Source organism: Octodon degus, unplaced genomic scaffold (assembly GCF_000260255.1).
Source record: "Octodon degus isolate 3935 unplaced genomic scaffold, OctDeg1.0 scaffold00122, whole genome shotgun sequence".
Classification (NCBI taxonomy): Eukaryota; Metazoa; Chordata; class Mammalia; order Rodentia; family Octodontidae; genus Octodon; species Octodon degus.
Window position 1 is genome coordinate 8,100,973 of NW_004524698.1, and position 16,271 is coordinate 8,117,243.

Consider the following 16,271-nt stretch of genomic DNA (forward strand, 5'->3'; position numbering starts at 1 on the left):
TGCTGCACCAGCGCGGGGTGCGTGTGCGCGTCATCACCGACTGCGACTACATGGCCCTCAACGGCTCGCAGATCGGCCTGCTGCGCAAGGCAGGTGAGTGGTCTGCGGCCGGTGCGGGCTCCTCCTCCCGTAACCATTTGCCTTCTGGTGAGGTCTGTGTGCTGAAGACGCAGTGGAGACCTTGGGCAGGTCCGGGTGGGGAGGTCCTCTGAGTCATGAATATCCAACTGAGAAAAGTTTGGAAGGCGTGAGAATGGAGGGAGTGGGTGGCCGGGATCGCAGCCCAGGGGCCAGGACCTTAACAACCCAGTGAGGCTCTGGGAGGCCCAGGAGGCAAGCACACATGCAGTCACTCACAGCTGAATGTCACACAGGAATCGCTAGAGGCCCTCTGCGGCTCCAGGTGGGAAGTGGTGGTCGTGGTGAATGTGTGGGAACCCAGTGTCGTGGGGGCAGAGTGACCCGCGGAGTTGAGGGGCAGAAGATGGGGCAGGACCAGCGGGATCTCCAAAAAGTTTCGAGTTCAGATATGTTTTGAAGGTCGAGCTGACAGGATTTGCTGGTGGGTTGGCCCCAGAGTTGAAGGAAAGGTGTTGTTGGATAGAATCTCCAGTGATAAGGAAGTCACCACTTTGCAAGGTACAAGTGGGAGAGATGACATGGGTTGTTGCTTTGTAAGTTAAATTTGAATTTCACATGCAGTAATATGTAGTATGTGTTGTAAATAGGGACCTTCCAGACATGCTTTGTCTAGCTCAAATTAACTTGGACATTCCTTTTTTTTTTTTTTTTTTTGTAAAATCAAATTCCATAAAAGCATAAATTCCGTAAATTTTCTTATGTCCATTTCTGGTGGTCTCTGTTGGTGGGCAGGTGAGGCTGGCCTGAGGTGGCATCCCGGAGATAGGGCCTCTGCCCTTGGGACTGATGTTTAGGGGAAGAGGTGGTCGAATGCAGGAGAGCTCTTCAGCTTCTGCTTCTGAATGCCAGTGCCACCCTTGGACATTTTGGTAGTTAGCCATGTGATGTGAGGCTCTGCCCCCTCATCTCTGCCTAGACCTTTCTTTCCTTCCTTTTCCTAAAATGGCCATGGGAAGTTCAGAGTGGAAAGGCAAGGAGATGCTGCCACACTCTGCTAGGCATACATGGCTTGGAGTGTGCCATCAAGTAACGTCCTGGTTGGTTTAAACCCCAGTCCTGCGTGGAGCTGGCTTGAGATGGGCTGATGTGTGGAATAATGTCTAGGGTGGTATTGCCCAGGGTCCCTCTGTCCATCCCATGAGGACCACCTGCATCTCTGTGGCTGGCTAGTGTTGTGGCATGTGCCATCCTGCTGACCAGAAACATTAGCAGCATCAGATACTCCTGAGAATGAGTGCATGCCATACATGGCAGGCTAGTGAAAACTGCCTTGGCCCCACAGGTATTCAGGTGCGGCATGACCAGGATCTTGGCTACATGCACCACAAGTTTGCCATTGTGGACAAGAAGGTGCTTATCACTGGCTCCCTCAACTGGACCACGCAGGCCATCCAGAACAACAGAGAGAATGTGCTGATCATGGAGGACTCGGAGTATGTGCGGCTGTTCCTGGAGGAGTTTGAGCGCATCTGGGAAGAGTTCAATCCTGCAAAGTACAGCTTCTTCCCGCAGAAGAAACAAATCTGCTGAAGCTGCCCTTCTCTGCCTTCAGAGCCTCAGAAGCACAGCCTCCAGTGACACCAGCCACCCTCAGAGAATAGTTCTGGGGACTGCATGGGGCTCCTGGGGGTGGCTGAGCTGTGGAGAGGCCAGGGTGCTATAAAGCCTGTGAGCTGGGTTGCAGTGGTGCACACCTGTAATCCCAGCTACTCAGGAAGCTAAAGCAGAGGACTCAAAAGTTTGAGGCCAGCCTCAGCAGCTCAGCAAGACCCTCGGAAGGGCTGGAGGCTCAATGTGCAGTGCACCTAGCATGCATGGGCCCCTGAATTCCAGCAAGGGGAAAAAAAGTAATGTTGTACACTTAGAAGTGACCTCACTTCTAACACCTGGACATGGTAGACTCCTTTTTTGGCTCATGTAATGGATGAGTTCCCTGATCACGTGAGAAGCACGTTCAAGGTGAGGCAAGTCCCTTCTAGCTCTGGCATCCTTCACAGGTAGTTAGGGGAACAGGTATCTTTCATGTATTTGAGTTTAAAGTTTTTTTTATAATGTGTATGCTATATACAGGTAACTCAAATGACTTCTGAAGCTACAGTCTTGGTGACTGTCCAGTCTTAGCAAATGGGAGTGTTTTTCCTTTCCAATGTTAATTGTGACTTAATAGTTGGGCGTGAAACCTGAATTTCAGTTTTTGAAAAATGAGTATATCCAGAAGTGGTTACCTTGTGTTCTTTCCCAAACCTCCGAGTGTGTATTCTGGAAGGATGGAGTGAAATCACATAGTATGATACAGTGGTGGGACCCTGGGTTTCTGGCATGTTGGAATAAATATGTTCGTTCTAGACTATGAATGTTGTGTGTTGACTTTGTGTACTGCATTCAAACAGTGGCTGCTCTTTGTTAAAACTTTTCTGGTAGGGATATACAGCTAGTTACACTCTTAAAATGCGTTACTTGTATCCCAGCTGAATTGAGTACTTTTAAAATATCCCAGCTTCTTGTGGTAATCTAGATCTATAAGGCAGAAGCACAATTTCCAGTCATTTTCTCTCTCACCTGCCTGAGTTGGGGTGTTCATGTGTGGGGGGAATTTACATCCTTGTTGAAAACTAGAGGGCCTAGTTCTGTGTCTATCCTAATGCCAGTACCATACTGTCTTAAGCTTTGTAGTGAACCTGGTAGCATGCGTCTTTGTTCTTTTTTTTCAAACAGTGAATGGTATGTTCTCGGTCCCTTGTGCTTCTATATTGAGACTGACTAATCAATTAAAAACATTATGTGGGGGCTGGTGAGATGGCTCAGTGGTCTAAAGCACCTACTTAGAACAAGCTTAACAAAGCACAGCGACTGCGGTTCGATCCCCCAGCACCACATGCCGGCCTGCCCCGCCCCCTGGTGGGCTGAGCTGGCCACACACACACACACACACACATAAATAAATAAATGTTTAAAAAAAAAAAAAACATTATGTGGTACAGGGTCTCGCTACAGTTCAGACTCATAGTAATCTTCCTGTCTCAGACTCCCCAGCACTGGAATTGCAGGTGTGCACCACCACACCCAGTTTTGGGGCCAGCATGGCATGTGGTACCAGGGATTGACTGGTCCTTGTGCTTGCCAGGCAGGCACTTAGACTGCTGAGCCATCTCCCCAGCTCCTGATCAGTTTTTTTTTTTGTTTGTTTGTTTTTTTTTGTTTTGTTTTTGTCATTTTAACATGGGGTCTTGATACACAGTTCAGGCTGGCCTTGGGCTCACTTTGTAGTACATGGTGGTTTTGAACTCCCAATAATCCTTCTGCCTCAACCTCCTGAGTTCGGGGAGGGTTACAGGAATGTGCCACCATCCCTGGCTCGACTGACCAGTTTCTAAAAGGGAAAAGGCAGCTGGGATTGTGAGAATAATGCTGTTTTAAGCCTTCTAATCCATTTAACACATGAGATGTCTTCCCATTTAAATCTTTAGGCTGGGTGTGGTGACACTGGCTTGTAACCCCAGCACTTGGGAGGCTGAAACTGGAGGATCACCACAGATTTGAGGTCACGCTGGGCTACACAGCAAGTCCAAGGCCAGCCTGAACTACATATAGCAAGATCCTGTCTCAAAAGACCCAACCCAAACCAAACCCTTTTAATTTCCAATGTTTGCAGTATACAAATCTTTAATTTTTTTTTAATATTATAAAGTTGCTCAATTTCAGCTTCACATTGTTCATGACTAGTGTGTAGAAATAACAGATGTTTATTAGCATATGCTTGCAATACAGATTTACATTCAGTTTGGGTAACTGGTACATATATACATCACATCTTATTTTTATTGTCCCTTTCCCTCCCCTGCCCTGTCAACTGATTTTTTTGGTACTGGGGATTGAACTCAGGACCTTGCGCTTGCCAGGCAGAAACTTACACCTCTGAGCCATTTCCCTGGCTCTCACAACTAATTTTTAAATACTATGTTGTGTTCTGCAAACCTGCTGAACTTGTTTCATTGGACTCCTTATAATTTCCCATATACAGGATTTCATTTCCCAGAAGTTTTACTTCTTTTCATTCTGTTCGGGATCCTTTTAGTATCATTCTGTTGCCTAACTACTCTGGCTGTACTCTTCCATTCAGTGTAGAACTAAAAATCAGAACTAAAATATCCTGATGTCCTGATTTTTAGAGGAAGCATCAGTTTTCATGACATGAGCTAGGGGCTTTCACAAATAGTTCTCAGCATGCTGAGGAAGTTCAGTTCTATTCTTCGTTGTTTTAGTGTTTTTTTTTTTTTTTTTTAAAGCTAGTTTGCAAGTGCCAGCTGATTTTAAATTGCACCTACGTAGCTTAAAAAAAAAAAAAAAAAAGCCTGTGGCCACTTGGGAGGCAGAGGCAAGTGGATGGCAAGTTTGAGTACAGACTGCAACACAGACCCTATCTGAAAATTAAAAGGGCTGGAATGTAGCTCAGTGCTCCCTGGGTTCAATCCCCAGAAACATGTAACATGCACACACACAAACTACACAACACTGTTAACCAAGCCAGTCCAAAAACTGTTGTGTATATTTGACAATTTTTAAATGGATAAAACATTATTGAAAGATCTAGAACACACTAAAAATATTTATGTCTGTATTTTTCATTTTGATTTTTTTTTTTTTTTTTTTTTTTTGTATTTTAGGGAAAGGTCTACAGGGTGTTCAGGGTCTCACTGCTAGGTCAGACTCATAGTGATCTGCCTGTTTACAGCCTCCCAAGAGCTGGGATCACAGGTGTAGGCCAACATGCCCAGTCGCAATTGCTGTCTCAGCACGCCCCAGGGGCGGGGCCAGCACAGCAGACCCAGGGATTGAACCCCTAGCCCCTGCTTACAGGTGCTTTAATATGCTGAGCTATTTGGCCGACCCATTTTGATGAGTTTAACTCCTTAAACTGACTTCTAATTAGTAGAAATTCTTCTGTAATTTTTGACTAAAATTTGGATCCTCAGTCATTTTCACACTTTATTGTAAAGACTATGACAATACTGAAAGAAATTGTTTCAAATTTATCCAACCAAAAGATTTTTTAAAATGAAACTGAACAGAAATACCAGAGTACATCATTCTAAAGGAAGATTTAAGTTTAGGGCAGTAGTTATACGTGGTCTGGGTCAAATGCATTTCTCTTTTAAACAAAACAGATAATCCATTAAACTGGTGTGGTGGGGCAAGCCTTTAATCCCAGCACTTGGGTGGCCAAGGCAGGAAGATCACTGGCAAGTTTGAGGGCAGCCTGGACTGTATAGTGAGACCTTGTCTCAGTTAAAACCAACCAACCAACCAATCACTAAGTGGAGCAGAATAGTCATAGTACCTTCATTAATAAAGGCATCTCATCTACATTTTTTTAAATTGTTGTTAGCCTCCAAAGACTTTTTTAACTAAGGAAATGTACCCCAATTACATTTTTGGATATAAAATATTTTTGTGATGTGTATAAACATGTAAAATCTGGATTTTTATAGGAAATCTCCCAATGTAAAAATGCTTAAAATTAAGTCCAAAACTTTGAAAAACAGTTAAAAAATAACACAAAAGACTAGCCCAGTCTGTATTGCTAGATGGCTGCCTATTTGACTTATGACCTAAACACATATTTTGCACATAACCTCTTCATGAATCAACACTTTGTTACACAGCATGCAAAGGAGGATGCAAAAATAGTTTATTGTGATGTAGTTCATGTAAAGTCTGATAATATTTACAGAATAAAAATGGTCAGCTACATCCATGGGCATCTAGCATGTCACACAAATTTTTGACAAAGTTAACACTTCAACTGTAATGAACAGTTGATCACAAACGTAAGAAAAAAGTGCCTCAATCTGAATCATGAAATCGAGCTGTGTATCTGGTGAGGTGCTTGCTCTAAGGGCTGCCTGGTGGAAGCTGACTGCTGTGGGTCATGGGGTCCAGCGGCCTCTCCAACCTCAGACCTGAGCTGACCCCAGAGAAGCCATACACATGATCTGCCTGGTTCTTCAGACCTCAGGTTTCTACTGCACACACTTCTGAGTCTGGTGAGCATGATCATTTAGCATTACAGCAGAATAAAAGTTGAAACGACACATGCCTGTTTTTGAATGTCATGTGATGGAAGTTAGATTAGCTATGGTAGAAGTGGTTCTCTGGATTCTTCCCAGCTTTGTTGCAGCAGACAAAAATCATCTATATGCCTTACTGTGTTCATGGATCAGCTCCCCACGCAGTCTGGCAAAATGTTTTGTCTTTTGACAGCTGAACTACGACATAGTGACCCTGTTAGAAGGAGGGTATATCTGTGAGAAAGGTTACTGAGAATTCTACTTGTTGAGGAGCCACTTGTATTCTCTATGTTTCATAAATATTACCTTAGGAAAACCACATGAATTATTTGTCTTGACTCCTAACATTATATCAGTAAATCTGTCATACTAAAGATAAATCCTAAATCCTTTTAAATTCATTTTATTTGAAGTTTTGTGATAAAATAATGAATTTAGTGTTCTTTATCATCTATCTTAGCTAAAATAAAATGTGGTAACTAACTTCTAAAGGGACAAAGAGCCTGGCAGGCTGCAGGGGGCTGTCTAATGGCAGATACCTTTCCTCAAACTTTTTTTTTTTTTTTTTTTTTTTTTTTTGTGGAACCGGGGATTGAACTCAGGCCCTTGCACTTGCCAAGGAAGCACTTATTCCACTGAGCCATCTCCCCGGCCCCTCAAACTTTTCTTGATGGTGAATGTGAAGTACATGCTCTACCGCAGAAGTTGCAACCTCAGCTCACTGCTGCAAACTATAGAACTCAGCAGTGTCCTCTAGGTCATCCTGAAGTACTGGATTGTCCAAGCCTTAACTTTTCTGTGACTAAATACCTTCTCACTGCATGCATAGAAACATATTGCTAAGATGCATTTCAAGCTTGGGGATCTCTGTGGAGTAACACAATATAGTCAAACAGCTCTGAAGACGGCCCCAAACTGCCAAAAGCTGTAGAAACCAAGGATTTGGACCTGACAGAAAATTGTGACTTCAGCCACACCTGCCCACAATGAAAGGCCTGGAATTATTGTGCAGAACAGACTAATGAAGACATAGCTATCATTTTCCTGCTTGATTCTGAATGGTTCCACCATGAAATGATTATACTTCCAATGCAAAGCTATGGATGGGGAACTGCTGTTTTATATAATATACATTCTTTAAAATTATGTTATGTGACCAAGGCTTTTAAAAAGATACAACAGTCATTAGAAACATGTATGTACTTAGGATACTGGGTAGAGTTCCAGTGTGTACCCAAGGATGTCCTCCCATATAAGTTTTAAAAAAACCCATGAAACTTCTTCATAAAAGTAGTCACTTGTAATATTTACATCACTTGCTCTGAATAATATACAGGAATTCTGTAGAAATTAAAGACAGCAGCCACATTGTTTTGAGCTCCTGAGGACCTGACCCTCAGTGGGCTCTGATAGCCAGCAGTTTGTCCTGGCTCTGGGCCACTAAAGGTTTGTCACTGACTCCCTTGTTCTGGTGGGAAGGAACTGAGAAGGCAGACATTCTCCCTTTGCAAAGAAACACACCTGAGACTCCTAGAAGGTGCAAAGGGGTGGGTGGTGTCTTTTCCGCAGGACAAGGGGAGGTCTGGATGCTTTCCTGTGTAGATTTGTCCCTTTTCTGAAGAGCCTGTAGCCAGCAGTGTTATTGTGCCTCCCATTCACCTGGTTCTTCCTGTGTTCAGCTGTGCAAAGTATTGCTTGCTAGAAGGTGCACAGTGGTCCCCACTGGATGAGGACATACAGGAATGGGTACAGTGAACACTGTACCCCCTTCCTGCCATCAGGCTGCATGGGGCCTGGGGTTGCTCATTTAGCCCTGCTACTTGGGAACCAGAGGATATTTGAAAACCAGAGAGAGCCTGCTTGTTGGTGTGGTAGACACACTGTTGGGACCACTGCCCATTCTACCTGGGTGGCCCTGCTCCAGGGCCAACAGATTCAGCAGGCCATGTGCTACCCAGCTAAGCCCCTTGGGGCCAGGCATTAGTGATGGAAAAGATCTTGGTTCAATTCCCAGCACACTTTTCTGTGTACCTGTGTGGAGAGCTGAACAGCAGTATAGACATTCCTTAATGGCTTGCAAGCCAACAATTTTGCTTCCTGGTCCTTTCAGGATTCCTTCTGGTCATGCTTTGAGGTTTACAGCTGTCTTTTTTTTTTTTTTTTTTTTTGAACCCCGGGTTTTTTTTTTTTTTTTTTTTTTTGTGGAACCAGGGATTGAACTCAGGCCCCTGCACTCGCCAGGGAAGCACTTATTCCACTGAGCCATCTCCCCAGCCCATGCAACTATATTCTTTAAAAAAACTAAAGTTCCTTTCACTGAGTCTGGCCTGCAGGAGCTGTTGGTCAGTGAATGAGTCATTGGATTCAAGGCCACTGCACAGATTCTTGCTGTGTTGCTGCTTCTTGCCCAGTATGTGGGCCTTTATCTGCTGCTCTTCTGCCTTTATGTTTGCTGAATCTGAAAGAGCACCTACTCTGACTTTAGCATTTACTTGATAAACTTTCATGTTCCCGACTCACTTCCTACTTCCCAGGATATCAGCTATTTCATCTAAGCCCAGGACCTTCTAGACTCCCTCTAGCCAGCTTTGGGCTCTAGCGCACCTGATACACAAACATACCTGGGAGGCTGCAGGTGGTGCCCTCCACCGTGCCTGTGGCCAACTGCTTAAGTGCTGGATACCTCTCATGCTGACAACCTGACTAGTAGAACAAGCCACCAGCCTGTGGGTGTGCAGACAATGCCAAAGTGGTTTCCTTTTTAATCTTTTGTCTGGCTTGCTTGCATGTACTGACAGGGTATAAAATGAGTATTTATAGAAAAATAATCAAAACTGTATAGCATACCCATTTTAACATCTTTCTCACTGTGAAGTGAGGAAAGCTTGCCACTGCTTGTTGTTTGGCCCTGTGCACAGATCTTGCCAACTGTATCTGCCCCACAAAGGATCTTAATCTACTAGTGCACAAACCAGCTTCTCTTCCTGTTTTCTCTTCTTTATGCGATGCATGTGCCTGTGCCTGTGGTAGTGTGGCCACCAGGCAGCTGCTGTTCCTGGAATTACATCTGATGCACAAGAAAAAATTTTTTCATTCTCTTTCTTGTCTGGTTCACTCTGGCTAAAGAACAGAACCCAACAGCACAAAGTGCAGACTCATCTCAACCCAAACAATGGCTACTTCACTGACTTTGCTCATAACTGCCTGGTAGGTGCAGATGACACTAGGAAGGTGCAGTAGAGTGGCCCCCAAATCAGCCAACCCCATGTTCACGGTCTGTTTTTTTGGTGACACACATACCCCCAAAACCAGCTATAGGGAAGGCAGTCCTGGTGTCTCCTGTAAAATATGGGGCCTTCACCAAAAAGCCATAGTGACGAGAGAAGTACAGGTGTCCACTCACCTGTCTCTCTGGTCCTTCCCTTTCACCTCCAAATGTTGTACTTAACATGTCATTTCCTAGGAGTTCTGAGGTCCAGCCTCAAGGGACAGAAAAATGATAAAGAAAAACAAATGAAATGCTTTTGCCCTGTAGGCCAACCTGCTTTTATTCAAAGCACTGTGCATTCTGAAGGCAGATGAAGCTCATCTCCTATAGCACCTGGGAGGGAAGCAGGGCCCAAGGATCCCTAGGGCTTTAGGGATGGTCACAGAGAAACCATGCTAGAGAAGGAAATGCAGTGCTCCTCAGGGAACAAGGTGAACTCTTACTACCTGTGGATCAGGCACAGTGTGCCCCTTCAGTGTCCAGGGAACAGCGTGCCTGCATATTCCACTGAGCACAACACAGAAAGGTCATGGCCATTTCTCAAAATGCTGCCAATCTGCATGGGGGATGTGTCTGAAAAACAGATTTTTAAAACATTAAATTTGTTCTTGCTATTAAGAACACAGAACAGTAGCAAAGGAGCAGCAGTATGAGTGAAGACTCAAAAGCTCACAACAAGGGCAGCTTAGAGCCTGTGCAGGGCCAAGGACATCCAAGGAAGGGCGCACTAGGCAAGCTGCAAACCAGCCACTCCTGTTCATTCACTGGGGTGGGTGAGACAGCCTGATGACTTTGCCCATTAACTAAAAGCTGAGCAAAGGGTTTTCTACTTTTTTATTCCCAAAGCATCCACGTATCCAAAGGCCATTCAACCAACTCAAGAATTAGCACAAAGCGGAAGCTTTGCAGTGGAGCCAGTGGACCTGAAGGTGGGGTCCTCCAAGCATGCACTTCTGACTCCCCAGCTCAGTCTTGCATAGCAGAAACTCTCTTAATTTGCCAATCTTAATGAAACAAATAGTTTTTACAGGACTAGAATACAGATCCCAATGCGAAAGATTTTCAGGATGTGCTGAAGAACATTATGGGGCAATACAAAGTAAGTCTTAGGTTATTAGAAAAGCAAACTTCTTTGTGCAGGTTCACTTCAACTAGGTCTGCTGGAGGTACTTGCTCCACTGGAACTTTCCAGAGCTCAGATTGATCACGGTTCTAAGCACGTACTGCTGGCTGTTCTCCCCAGGGTCCGACATCCTCTGGACTTCCACTTGACTTAACAGAGGGGCCTGCTCTCAGCTTTTTCAAAGCCACATGACAATTTCTTTTTAGAAAGATTTTAAAAAACAAGCACCTTTTCCCCTTTGAAGGACTACCTCAGGGAATCCATCCTTTTTTGCAATCAGTCTGAAGCCCCAGGCAGCAGGTTTTCAATCCTAGCAGTGAGAACAGGATTAGGCTGCTGCAGAACAGGGAGGCACGAGCGGAGGAAGGAATGAGAGGGATCTGGGGTTTTGTGCAAGATTTAATAAAAAACAAACAAAAATAGGAATGGTTGCTTTCCACATTTTCCAGGTTGTGAAAGTTAGCCAGGATTATGTAGGGCGTGATTCTAAGCTGCATTAGTGGAGCAAATACAAAATGCTGTCCTCCTCCCAGGTCAAAAGGCAGGGCACATGGGCTGTACACCCATCTGGGTTGCTGTCTCCTCTAGCAACCAGGTAAATCACCTGCATGTGGAACAGGTCAAACCAGGACATCAAGCTGGCTCTTCTCTGACCTTGTGCCCACCTGGTGGTGCTCAGTTATGAACAACAGAGCTGGAGCATGGGCCAGATCTCCACACTGCACTCTGCGACAGGGCTAGCTTATTGACAGGCTGCTGAGCCTTAATACTGACAGTGAGTGCGGTGGACACTGAGAAGGGCTCTACTCAGACGTGGGTGGGTGCTATACCACCTCACTGCTGAAGCTTGACCAATCTCAGAATACCATGGAAAGAAAGTGGTGATAAACACAACAGGAAGTTGGACTGGTGCGGACAACCCACACACCAGTCTTTCATGTATCCATACCCATAGTTAATGACAAAATGATAAAAATAAAGGTACAGACAAAAAGCCGTGCTCAGGTGCTGTCACCAGCCAGGAATGGTGTGTTCAGTGGCACAGGATACAGCTAGTCTTTCTTCAAGTCCCTGGATTCAAATAGCTTTAGCCGTTCCTGCACTGTCAGGCCTTCCTTCAGACTCTGGGCAAAGGAAAGAAAGAATGGTTAGATCCAGCAGGGCAGGCTTAGGCTTCCATCAGAAGGTAAAGGTGGAGGCAGAGGTGGAGGCAGGGTGAAGGAGGGTAGGCTCCGGAGATTAGTGGGCATGCTAGGACAAGAAACACTCTGTGAAATGGTGTTATTGGAATATGATTCCCCCTGAAGGAACTCACTTGGATGAAATGGGAAAAAATTAAGAGAAACAAGATCACATGTTTTAAGTAGCTCAATTCTACGTTTGGCCCTTTAGACAATTGGAGATCAGACTGACCCAGCCAGGAAACAAAGTCCTAAGAGCTAGATGCCTACCCAGCTACGTCTCGCTTCCTACCTATGATTTGTGAATACCTGGTCCCTTTGAGTTTATGAATCCAAATGACTTCAGAACGAGTGCACTGGGGCTGGGGAGATGGCTCAATAGAATAAGTGCTTGCCTGGCAAGCACAAGGACTTGAGTTCAATTCCTCGTTCCGCAAAAAATAAAAAAAAAGAAAAGAAAAAAAGAACAGTGCTGTGAGCACCCTTTAGATGTTTCACAGATGGAAGCCTATAAGATGGCTGGATGGTGGGGGCCTAGGAACATACTGGTGTAGGGCCAATACGCTGCTCACATCCAAGATAATGAACATTTTACTGACTGGGGGTCAGGATCCTTCCTACTTGACACTTAAAAGAGACTTTGCCCAAAGGCTTGTCTGGAAAAGAAAAGCAGCACTGCTTCCAGAGAACAGGTGGAAATGCGGAGATTCTGGCCATTTCCTGGCCAATGCAGGTTTCTCAGCTGCAGTGGGTGTTAGCACTGGGTTGGCCTGGAGACTTAGTGGGGCTCACTTACATCAGAGCTGACAGGTACAGGTTTTACCAGGAAACAGGAGACCTCAAGTATGGCCTGTGGCTCTGCATCCACACAAGTGTTATCAGTTTTAGCCACAGTTCTGAGCAGTGTGAAGTGTCCCCTGTGCTCCACACACTGGGACCTGCAATGAGGGGCCCAATGCTTCCCGAGGTCTAGGGATAGCTCTACACAGTACCACATAGCACGGAATGTCTGCTGTGTCCTTAGGGTCCCCTGCCTGAGCCCACGTGTCCAGCAGCAGCCACCGCCTCTGGGCTCCTCCAAGGTGCCAGGCAGACGTCTAGTCACCACCAGGCAAGGGCTCTGAATACAGCGCCTCTGCAGGGCAGCTGGGCATCCAGCTCTGCCACACCTGCTCCTCTCTACCTGGGAACATCCTTCTAGGACTGCAGCATTCCAGCTGCTCCTGAGACCCGTGCAAACAGTGGGTGTCCAAGATTCTGGGATTACCCCTGTGTGTACCATAAAGGAGACTCCATGTGACAGAGCCAGGCTGCAACAGGTCCTGCCTGGCCCATAGCGTACCCTGCCTTCCACCCTGCAGAACTGGACTGAGGGGCTCAGGTGATACCATGCTTACCCAGATGAAAGGGCAGGCAGCAGGCAAGGCGCCTGTGTTCCCTTTCCCCTGGGAAGGGCTATTTCTCCTTCTAAAGACTCTTCTGTCTCCTTTCCTGGTCGTGGCTCAGCCTGAAGACAGGGCCACAGACCATTCCATATGGGGCCTGGGTGCAGCCAGCTGCTTTGGGGGTGTGCCCCCTTCCCTAGCCACTTAGCTCTCTTAAGAGTCCTATGGGGAGAATGCTCTGCTTTTCTGATCCCTGAAAAGGTTGTGCTGTTTGCTGTATGAAGCAGAAAATAAAAACAACAGACATGAACACCACTAATTCCTACATAGCAGAGGACTGTCAACAAGCAGTGATGAGAGGTTTAGTTTCTAGCCAACATCATGTCTTCTCAAGGGGTTGGAGAGGCTCCAAATGCACTTAAGAGAGACACAGTGACATACCTTGCTGAAAATCAGCTCTAGTTCTCTCCCACTGCAGTACTGCAGTGTCCCTAAAGATGCCTTTGAAGCCACCTTTCTGTTGGGGCCCGCAGGACTGCTCTGCACACTGAGGGCTCTTCTTATACCAGGACCTGGTCATCCCAGATAACTGAGGAAACACTTTGATGAAGACCCCTAGGTCTCCTTCCTTTCCTGGTTCTCCCCAAGTCTCCTCACATCCTGCCTTGGCTGTAGCGACTGCCCAGGTAGTGCACAGGCTCCCACCCACTGGCACAACGCACCAATGCCATACCACCACGGGCCCTGGTATTGAGCCCTGTTTGTTTTCATGTCCCCTGGGAACTCACATGAACTGGATACCCCCAGAGGACTGCTTTATTGGGGTCCTGTAGAAACTTTGTCCCTCTCCCCAACTCTTATTTCTAGGCTTAGCACTGCCACATTGATTCAAAGGCTCAACTCATTCAGTGAACTCCAAATCTACTCAGGAAAGGCCTGAAGATAGCTAGAGTTCAGCTTCAGCAAATGGGATCTTCAATTCGAAAATCAAGAGCCAAAAAAGAGCAAGCTTCTTTTTGCTAAACAAAACATTTTTCATGTGTAAGGAAAAAATCCCAAACTATTTTCCCATCCAAGTACTAACCAGGCCTGACCCTACTTAGCTTCCAAGATCAGATGAGACTGGACGCATTCAGGATGGTATGGCCATAGACTCCAAACTATTTTCTATCAAGCCTAAATCATACGTGAGTATATGTGATTTGAGATGAGGGAGAGTAAACAAAATCAAAAGGACTTTGGATTTTCCTCATATTCTACCTAAAGCAAACACCCCAGGCCAACATCTCTGGACTTCCAGGATGGCCTAGAAGGTGGATATGCAGGTACACAGCACAAGGCTATGTTGCAGCCAGCAGGGTCCAAGGCAGGTCAGCATCCCTGACCTATTTCTTCTCTTTACTAGACAGGAGTAGTCAAAGCTGCTGTGCCAGTGACCACACATACTCAAGGAAACTATATAGTCCTCTTCACATTCAAACAAGCAGGTACAACCCCTCTTTTGGCCAGGACAGTGACTCTGCCACGGGATCATGAGACAGGTTTGTGTTGTTTTTTAAGAAGTGCTGGCAAATAATGAGTGGCGTGACTGGGCACGGACCATGATGTGTTGATTAGTTCTTTGGTGCCTGACTCAGAGCCCTGAAGAATAAGGAGGTCTGAGAAGGGCTGTGAGGAACCCATGGCAGCAGGTACCCGTGCCATCTGCAGGGAGGCACATGGGTGGCCTGGCTTGCTAACTAGTGGGTGAGGTTCTTCAGTGAGGTCAGACTTTGCTGGCTTGGGGCAGTGGGTGTCTGTCACCACTATCTCTTTACAGAAGACAAAACATCTGTTTCCCAGAGAGGGTGGCGTGAGCTAATCACTGTGCACAGATCACCCAGCATGCATGCCACCCTGCCTATTCAGGGTTGGCTCTAAGGGCTGCCCTGCCAAGCTGGGACAGTGCCACGGACAAGGGTCAGTTCAAGAGGTTAGAGTGCCAGTCAACTCTCAGGACAGGTTATAGAACCTCACAGGGATTTGCGTGTGCTTGCTAGAGTAGGATGAATTAAAATGAAGTAACAACATAGGCGTGTGCTATGGAGGTGTGAGCAGTACATGCAGAGAGCTACCCCGCATGTGCGGGCAGTGGGCAGTGGAAGAGGCAGTTTACCTACACGACAGGGGACCGGGAAGCGGGCGCGAGTCAGTTATCCCATGAGACCTGCTCAATTACGGACTGTCAGAGGAAAGAGCAAAAATAAGACACATACACAATCAATCCTAAACGCAACATGCTGGCCGCAACCCCTCCGCCCATCCTGCTCATGGAGATGCACACCCGCTCTGGGGAGGCATGGGAGCTGGCCACAGTGCGGCTGGGAAGGCAAGCAGGCGGCATCAGTACTACAACAGGGATGTGCAAGAACACTACAGACAGTGACTGACACAGATGGTCAAGGTAAGGGACCCAATAGGTCTCAGAACCCAGCATGGTGACTGCATGGGTGGACTCGGGATGGGACATGGGGACTCTGCCACTCTGTGTGGTAGGTCTGCTTGGCGTCGATTATCACTACCCCCTCTACTGTCCTGGAGACTCACCTACCAGGGGCCAGACCCAACTCACCTTGGACCTGATATTTCTGAGTTGCCGGGTGACACAGGATCGGTCTTTCTTCAGAAAGTCAGGGTTGCTTTTAGATTTCATTATGTCTGAAGAAACAAAGACCCACTGTATTTGCTTATAAACTCCTCTAGAACAAGACAATGTTAAAAGCTTCTGAACTTTCTACTGTAGCACCTTTGGCTCTAAGGGAACCTAACCAGTAAGCAGAACACAAGGTGGGCCTTTTTCACAGCACTGCAAAGCACCAGGGCTTTGGGAACGTGTGGTCCCTAATGGGACTTGAAGCATTACTTCGCTCACTCTCAGATGGGTGGTGGGTCTCTTGCTCCTGTGCTGGACTTCAGCAGCTGAGCAGAGTAGGGACCCCATTACCTGCTCATTCTCAGCTATTTCTTTTTTTTGTTGTTGTTCCTCGAATGCCTTCAGGGCACTTTTGGCCAGCGGGAGAGTTGTGAGGTTCGAACTCCAGCAACCTGAGGCTGACAGCTTTGTGG

The 16,271-nt window shown here is 46.3% G+C and overlaps 2 protein-coding genes across 10 annotated transcripts in view; one reads left to right on the forward strand and one right to left on the reverse strand.

Moving 5' to 3' along the window:
* Pld6 (phospholipase D family member 6) overlaps positions 1-2,301 on the forward strand; it is a 3,266-nt gene extending 965 nt beyond the window's left edge. The window contains exons 2-3 of the mRNA XM_004640337.2: positions 1-93; positions 1,424-2,301. Of these exons, the coding sequence (XP_004640394.2) occupies positions 1-93; positions 1,424-1,671 (341 nt within the window). The 3' untranslated portion in view covers positions 1,672-2,301. The remainder of the gene's footprint in view (positions 94-1,423) is intronic.
* An 8,680-nt stretch (positions 2,302-10,981) lies between these two features.
* Mprip (myosin phosphatase Rho interacting protein) overlaps positions 10,982-16,271 on the reverse strand; it is a 155,361-nt gene continuing 150,071 nt past the window's right edge. For 7 of the 9 annotated variants that reach the window (XM_023700154.1, XM_004640309.3, XM_023700149.1 and 4 more), the window contains 2 exons: positions 15,778-15,863; positions 10,982-11,724 (listed from right to left, as the gene is read on the reverse strand). In XM_023700154.1, the coding sequence (XP_023555922.1) occupies positions 11,653-11,724; positions 15,778-15,863 (158 nt within the window). In that variant the 3' untranslated portion in view covers positions 10,982-11,652. Of the gene's footprint in view, positions 11,725-15,325; positions 15,388-15,777; positions 15,864-16,271 lie in introns of all 9 variants that reach the window. The other 2 variants (XM_023700155.1, XM_004640310.2) reach the window with 1 other exon arrangement.